This window comes from Symsagittifera roscoffensis, chromosome 1 (genome assembly GCF_963678635.1).
Source record: "Symsagittifera roscoffensis chromosome 1, txSymRosc1.1, whole genome shotgun sequence".
In the NCBI taxonomy this organism is placed as follows: Eukaryota; Metazoa; Xenacoelomorpha; order Acoela; family Convolutidae; genus Symsagittifera; species Symsagittifera roscoffensis.
The window spans coordinates 97795477-97804002 of NC_087062.1; the positions used below are offsets into that span (position 1 = coordinate 97795477).

The following is an 8526-nucleotide window of genomic DNA, read 5'->3' on the forward strand; positions in this document are numbered from 1 at the left end:
CGTTCCGACAAAATTTCAACATGTTTAAAGTCTTGTCTCTGGAATCCATGAACATACAGACACAAACCGGTGCGCCTATCCAGTGCTCAGATTGGCCTCGTAATGCAGCTTAGAAGCCGTTGTTGCTACAGGGATTGATGTCTTAAACTCCATTTTGAAAAAATTATTTCACCTGTGATCATTTTTGCAAAATTATGGTGGTTTCGTCATATTTAGAGACGGTATTTTTCCCAATTTCCGGTATTAAAACGGTTTTACGGTACAATTTTACGGTGTGAAAGAGGACGGTATTAAAACTATTTTCCCAATTTCCACAAAAACCAACGTCAATGAAAAACTTAAAAAAGGCAGTTCAGATGCAAAGTTGAGGACAAAATGGGCAAACAAAAGGGATTACCATCGATTAAATCCGATTGCAATAGAACGTTTTTGCATAAGGAATAAATTAGAAAATGGGATGAAAAAAATTGATTGTAGCAAAGAATATATGGGCAAGTAATCGATTCTAATCGAATAAAAAGATTTGATTTTGATAAAAATTTGTTTTGATCGAGATAGATAATAACCGACTATTAATTGATTATAAAAGATGTTTTCTCAATTTTATTAAGTTTGGACAATTACTAAAATCCAACTCTAAGTGATTATTAGCGATATGAAATTGAATGCGGGTACCTCACACGAATATTTGTATAGTAGTGTTTAGTTTTCTCTCTGTTCGTTCAGATGGTCAGTTATTTATTAAATTGAGATTAAAGTTTAAAAGTCTTTTTTCTAACATAAATTTTTGACGAACAATTTTTGAAAATGCCTTATAATCTAGTGTGTAGTGTCTATAAATTAGGGTTGAACATGTCGCGAGTAAGAGCAAAGAACAAAAATATGAAAAAAAAAGGTTTCGCGTCGCATTTGATGAGCTATGCATTGCCCGACTAAAATTGTTCGAGTGTTTAATAGAATTTTTTTTTTTACAAAAGCATATGAGTAATCGACCGAGGTAAGTTTGAACTTTTTTGATTTTGGGTGCCGTTTTCTGGCTTTTCCTAAGGTTGTAGGGGCAAACACATCAGAAGTATATCTTCGCCGAAACAAAAGAAGTCGGTTCAGAGTTTGAAACATTGCCATGCTACATGAAAATAAGTTCCATTCAGTCGCTAGATATCTTCAACTATAGTATTAATTGGGAGAGCAGGGTGCGCGTATAGGCTTTTTTGATACACTTTTTGTTCCGAATATTTGAGCTCGGGGTGGGTTTTTTTTTCTTCAGACAAATTTCGACTTTTTAACTAGCCATTTTTGACGGAATTTTTTATATCATTCAAAAGATATTGTTGTCCTGAGCTTAAATTTGAAAAGATATTTCACCTGTGATCATTTTTCGTAGAGTTATGAGGGTTTAAAGATTGCCATTTTGGCCATTTTGACCAATTTGGGACAATTAACGCTCGATATAATTCGCGCTATTAACGCGTAAGCGGAGATTTAATCTGTCTTGTAAATCGTTAAAAATTGGTTGAATGATGTTTATTTACCATAATTGATTTGTTACAAGGAACGAAATCTCTCTTTTTGTACCCTATATGGCGTGTGGGGTGATGATTTTCATAAAAAATTTCAAATTTTAAAGAAAAAAAAATTTTCATTTTATTTTATTTCATTTAATTTTTTTATGCTATTACTGCTCCTCCATAAACCTTAAAAGGCAGTCGGACCTTTCAGGGCTTCGCCCTGATACGAGCAGTCTTGTTTGAAATTTGAGAACAAAACAGGAAGTTTTCAGTTGCAAACTCTCCAAACAGTGTGATCTATTATTGTTCCGACTTTCGATACGAAAGTAACTGAATATTTGTGCTCGGGGTGGGTTTTTTTTTTCTTCAGACAAATTTCGACTTTTTAACTAGCCATTTTTGACAAAATTTTTAAATATCATTCGGAAGCCATTGTTGTCCTGAGCTTGAATGTGAAAAGATACTTTACTTGTGATCATTTTTTGTAAAGTTATGAGGGTTTAAAGATTGCCATTTTGACCATTTTGACCAATTTGGGACAATTAACGCGCGATATAATTCGCGCTATTAACGCGTAAGCGGAGATTTAATCCGTCTTATAAATCGTTCCAAATTGGTTGAACGAAGCTTATTTGCCATAATTGATTTGTTACAAGGAACGAAATCTACCTTTTTGTACTTTATATGGCGTGTGGGGGGATGATTTTCATAAAAAATTTCAAATTTAAAAAAAAAATTCATTTTATTTTATTTCATTTAATTTTTTATGTTATTACTGCTGCTCCATAAACCTTAAAAGGCAGTCGGAACATTCAGGGCTTCGCCCTGATACGAGCAGTCTTGTTTTTATTTCTAATCTATCCTAACACCTACCACTAGAAAATCTCGCCCGAAGGACGGACAGTCTAATGGAACTTTAAAACTAACAATCGAATCCAAAGCTTCGTTTCTCATTTAGCAGTCGTAAGCTAAGCAATATGATAGTTCAGGGGCTGATCCCAGATTTTCGCGAGGAAGGAGATTGTTCTTCCTTGTGTTTTTTATTCGACATTTCGAGGTAGTAAAACAGCAAAATTTTAAATTGAGTTTTCAAGTTTTTTGTCCAAAAACTATAGTCGAATCATCGTTGTGAAACTTTATAATAGTACGTTTTTCAAACTGTTGAGGGATCACACGTGAACTTTGGGCCAAAAATATAAAGTCTCTTCCCCTGTTGAAAGCGGGTTTAAGCCTGCCCCTTTTTTGCAAGCTAAAAAGAAATCACATTTTATTTTTGCAAATTGTTTCTGTTTTTTTTTCTGAGTTTAATGAGCGCAAATGTCATCATTCAAGGTTGTTTCAAATGTCGCTGATATGAAAAACAAATTTAAACCAAAGTCAAATTTAACTAACTATTTTATCGACCTTTGACAGTTTATGTGGACTATTGAGATCACTTTAGTTTCGAGACTGAATATTTTCTTGAAATAATCTTTGAAATGATTTTGACTCGAGGTATACCTTCCTTGTTCGGTCTTCAACTGTTATTTGGGCATCTGGGTAAGATTCATTTCTGATAATTTGCATTAGTTTAATTCGAACTTTTTATGGATTCACAATTCACACATTCAGTCGCATCAAAAAAAAAATTTTATGAAGAAAAGATTTGCTGTCCTTTTTTATCTTCGCAAGAGCCTTTTAAAGAGTTTTAGTCATTTTTTAATCAAATAGTAACACTAAAGAAAAATCTAATTTTTTCTTACTAAATACTACGATCTCAAACACTCCATTTCATATAGACAGAAACGATTGGATTAAACTTTTTTTGCTTGAATAAAAAAAAAACCCTACAATTCGACTATTGATACATTCATTTTTATTCTTTATCATATTATTGTTTTACTTGTCTTAATTTTTTTATAAATAGGCCTGAATGTATGAATTAATGCATTAAAAACGTTTCGTACATAATACACTCGTCACTTTTGTTAGATTGACATTTATCCCTATGGCTTGTGTCTAAAATTATTCATTTTTTTACTTTTTCTTTTTCTTTCAACTATAAATTGTTTTTAAAAATTTTCAAGCTCTTAATTTTAACTGACTTTTTTACCACAGGGAAAGGGGGGGGGGAGGGCGGGTGGTAGGAGAAATGCGGGTGAACATATGTGCACGGAGGGGGAGTATTTATGGGAGGTTGGAAGGGGGCAAATTTTATTATATAAGTCGGGTGATTGATATTTAATGTGAAGAGTTGTGAAGAGAAAATTAAAAATTTGAGTTGGTTTTGAATGCGAGTAAGACTAGTACGCCTTCGATACCAAAAAACGTTCTAAAAACGCCTTCGATACCAAAGTACCCTAACTTAAACGCAACTTCATGGTCCAAATGTTCCCAAAAGCGGGCACCAATTTTTTTTAATCTCGTGCTTTTTTCCGAGTCAATTTCTGCCTGAGGTGATGTCATTTTAGGGTTTCTTCCGGTTGCATATAGCTCATCTGATTCCTCTTTATTGTCGCGTTCGCTACATCGACAGTCACATGTCTTCATCCTTCCCGACCATACCGATGAACTAGGACGCAAATGTCTCCACTTCAGGTTATTTAGTAAAAAAAAAAACATGTTTTTTGTCACCCTAGCTAAAATAATGAAGACGTCCTCGCTAAGTTTAAAACAACTGTTTCTTTTCGTTGTTATCTCGTATTTCTAAAATAATGAGGCCGTCCTCGCTTAGCTTTGAACAATTGCTGCTTTTCGTTGTTAACTCGCATTTAAGTCTTGAGATCCCACCCCTACCAAGAAATTTCTTTATTACTGACCCGGAATACTTTACATCTAATCTAATTTTCTGGTCAAAAATTCTTGGCCACATGACCTGATTATGTACGACTGTTTTAGCAAACTAAACTAAGCAACACTTGTTATAACGCTTTTTAATTTGCATATTGTATCGCTACGGCTATTGTGTATACTCGAAGCATGTTTATCTCGTTAAGCGGTTGAGCAGTGAACTGATTTCTGGTTATTGCTTTCCAGAAATTTATTTCTAAACTAAGAAAGAAATAGATCATTTCTGTAACCTAAAATACCAAAATTTGGCTAGGTTATTTATATAACATTTCTATCTTGAAAAACAGCCTTCGCTGGGTAAGGGCAGTTTTTATACTCGATATCTTGAAACACCTGAAAAATAACATAAAAATTATAACTCAAAGAAATGAATTAAATTCAGCAAGTGTAATTGGTTTTCGGAAATAAGATCGGTAACTATATCTGGAGCGTGTTCTCCTCCTAAAGCCAATCTTTGAACTCGATCCCAACTCTTCTTGAGTGAAGTAGTTTTTTACAGGTAAACGCTTAATTTATTTTTTTGTATTTTTTTAAAGTTTTTTTTTCATAACTGTTGGAGACAAATTAAGGGGCGGTCAGAGTTTCGCCTTGATACAGGAGCAGTCTTGTAATCATTTAGGATAAAATTAACACTCTAAAGAAATCATTTTAAAAAATCAAAGTAGGTGTCAATAAAATGATCTTTCGTTGAGCGCAGCCATTACTTCTGCTTGATGTCACTTTGGATAAAAACGCGTGTGAAGTACAGACAGCCACAGCCTGGTGACAGGGAGGAGTTTAGGAGTAAAGTGGTGTCATTGTACAATCAGCTCAACTGGTTCTCTTTTCGGGAGCAAGATGCCGCCCCTGGACCGAATAGTCAGTTTTTGAAAGTTTCAACTTTATCTGACGTCTCTACACGGGTCGCGGTGCTCACTTAATGTGTCGAACTCTAAAGCCAAGCATACGGTCCGTGCTCGACCATAAAATATTAGTCGGGATGAGGGCTCGGGTGAAAATCAAACTCGGCAAACCTCGAGCACAGTCGAAGTATATCAAAAGTCAGTCGAGCACGGTCGAAACAAACCTCGAGCAACGTGAAAGCATACCTCCAGCATATTCAAAACACAATTCGAGCACGACAAAATACCTCGAACACGATTGGCACATGCCTCGAGCTCGGTCAAGACATAACTCGAGCACGGCAAAATTTATCTTGAGCACAGTTAAAACATGACTGGAGCACGGTCAAAACATACTCGAGCACGATAGAACCAAAATATAGCTCAATCAAAGTCAAAGCAAACCTCGAGCATGGTCGGAACACAACTCGAGAATGGTCAAAAAATACATACCTTGAGCCCGATCGAAACATACCTCGCATACAATCAAACATTTTTCCAGTAGGTTCGAAACATACCTAGAGCATGGTCAAAAAATCTACCGAGCACAATCAAATTGAGCACGTAAAATTATACTATACCGCGAGCACGGTCGAACTAGGAACGGTCGAACCAAAGCACAAAACATAACTCGATAACTCGAGCACGGCCGAGGCATAACTCGAGTACCTACAAAACATACGAGCACGTTCGGAACATACTCGAGCACAATTGAACCATATAATAGCTCAAGAACACTCGAAATGCACCTCGTGCAGGTTCGGAACTACCGCCAGCAGGGCTAAGTTACACCTCGAGCACGGTCAAAACATACCTCAAGGACGGTCGAAATATATCTCGAGCACACACTGAACATATCTCGAGCACGATCGAAATTTACTTCACGCATGGTCGAAACACAGCTCGAGAACTATCAAAAGACATTTCAAGCACGGGCCAAACATACCGTGGGCACAGGGAACCGAAAGACTATATGAGCATGGACGAAACATACTGTGATGCCAATTGAAAATACCGTGATAACGATCGAAACATACCGTAATCACGCTCAAAACATAGCGTGATCATGATCGAAACATACCGTGATCACGATCGAAACATACCGTGATCATGATCAAAAACATATCAAAAACAGTCGAAACGTTTCTGGGGAATGGTCTAGCTATGCCTCGAGCATGGTTGAAACATACTGTGAGCACGGTCAAAACATACGGCGAGCAAGGTCGAAATACATCGAGAAAGGTCGAAACAAACCTCAAGGGCGGTCAAAATATACATCAAGCACACACTGAATATACCTCGAGCATGTTCGAACCTTACTTCAAGCATGGTCAAAACATACCTCGAGTACAGTCAAAACACACCTCGAGAACAGTAAGACATTTCGAGCACGGTCGAAACATACTTTGAGCACCAAGGACTCGAAAAACAAAACGAGCAAGATGGAAACATACTGTAATGACAATTTAAACATACCGTGATCACGATCGAACTATACCGTGATCACGATCGAAGCATATCCTGATCACAATCGAAACATACCGTGATCACGATTGAAACATACCGTGACCACGATTAAAACATATCGTGATCACGATTGAAACATACCGTGATAACGATCGAAACATACCGTGATCAAGATCGAAACATATTCTGATCACGATCAAAACATAACCTGATCACGATCAAAACATACCCTGATCACGATCGAAACATACCGTGATCACGATTGAAACATACCGTGACCACGATCAAAACATATCGTGATCACGATTAAAACATACCGTGATCACGATCGAAACATACCGTGATCACGATCAAAACATACCGTGATCACGATCAAAACATACCGTGATCACGATCGAAACATACCGTGGTCACGATCGAAACATACCGGAAGTACAGTTGAATCGAAGCATACCTTGAGCAAGATCGGAACAATGCGTCACTGTCGATTCAAAACATACCTCGACCTTGGCGGAAACGTATATCGAGCACAGTTTCTCACGCACAATAATTTAAGCATTTTTATGTTTTTACCCCGGTTGACCGCTTTCAAAGTATTAAATGTTCATCCGTTTGGTCTCTCTGGTCACAAGTATAGCCCCCAAATGCAATTTTCAAGTCAATTTGTTCAAGCCAACAGCTCTCAATTATCAGCTAATCACATAATCTATAATTCCCATAAATTCCCAGATTTCAGTCAATTTTCAATTTTAATGTTTTTAGATACGAGAGGTTGTTGTTCATACCAGGTTGCTTCATACATTCAACATGGACAGAAAAACGGTCTTTCGCCCCAAGAATATCTGGATAAAGTGTTCAATATAGGACCTTTTGGGAGCAAACGGCTGATTTTCATCAAGGTCATTTTTTCATTTTTTATACTTTCAGTTTAACTTTTATATCTTGATGTCCGGTTGAATCTTCATTTGCAAAACAAACAAATATGAGGTTTCGTATTGATTTTAGTTCGCCCAACAGAGAGAGAGAGAGCCAGATTTTGAGCCACTTTAGTTATAAACAGAAATTTGCTGTTTAACTGCCTCTGTTTATGTGTACAAAGATTTTGTTATTTTGAGTGTGGTGTTAGCGGGCCATCAATTTCTCATTTGAGAGGTGGATTTTTTTTTGCTTTTAGGCTAAATGGCATCCCAGATTTTGCATTAACGTTATCAGTCAAATTGGATTTGGTCAGGGGGTCTTCAAACTCATCGGATCGGCGAAAAAGGGACGTCATTTTATAATCCCCCCAGTCGGAGAGTCAGAACCTATTTTTATAGTCCCCTCTGATGAGCTGCAATCAATGCTCACCTTTCCGTGGTTCATGGTCAATGTTGTCTGTCGTGAGAAGCCTTTTCTCTGTCCGAATTCTGCGAGAAGTATTTACGAGCAGCTCCAGAATCTCGATCTCGATGAGCCAACAGAAGCAACATAAGAAGCCAGAGCAAAAAGGAATAGTTTGGAAACTTCCGTCATAGGCCATCAAAGGAACAATTTTTCAATTTTTCCAAAATTATACCAAAATCAATTAATAATTAACACAGAGCTGGTAACCCTCCTAATTTTGCTTTCACTGAGTTGATTCAATATTCATGATTTAAAAGCGACAATTTTTTTAGTTTTTTATTTTTAAAAAGCAGCACTTGGAAAAATCTTGAAATATTTTTCCAAAATTTTTTACAAAACCAACTAATTTTAAAACGAAACCGAAAGAGCATAAATTTACCAAGCTCAAAGTTGTTCAAATGGATGCGTTTCATTTAAAAGAAGCAGACAAAGTTACTACTCTAGTAATTGTTGCTATG

The 8526-nt window shown here is 36.6% G+C and overlaps 1 protein-coding gene across 1 annotated transcript; it reads left to right on the plus strand.

Moving 5' to 3' along the window:
• Positions 1-2915: 2915 nt before the first annotated feature.
• On the plus strand, positions 2916-8156 carry LOC134841195 (uncharacterized). The gene is made up of 5 exons (XM_063857025.1): positions 2916-3047; positions 3959-4085; positions 5035-5195; positions 7448-7584; positions 7860-8156. The coding sequence occupies exons 1-5, from the start codon at positions 2987-2989 to the stop codon at positions 8154-8156; spliced, it is 783 nt and encodes a 260-aa protein (XP_063713095.1). The 5' UTR covers positions 2916-2986.
• Positions 8157-8526: the final 370 nt, after the last annotated feature.

What these genes read in the sequence shown, in the direction of transcription:
- LOC134841195 (XM_063857025.1), top strand. Translation starts at nt 2,987, where the DNA reads ATGATTTTGACTCGAGGTATACCTTCCTTGTTCGGTCTTCAACTGTTA. An exon ending in CGCAAATGTCTCCACTTCAG is followed by an intron (nt 4,086 to 5,034) that starts GTTATTTAGTAA and finishes CGTTGAGCGCAG; the next exon opens with CCATTACTTCTGCTTGATGT. An exon ending in TGCCGCCCCTGGACCGAATA is followed by an intron (nt 5,196 to 7,447) that starts GTCAGTTTTTGA and finishes TAATGTTTTTAG; the next exon opens with ATACGAGAGGTTGTTGTTCA.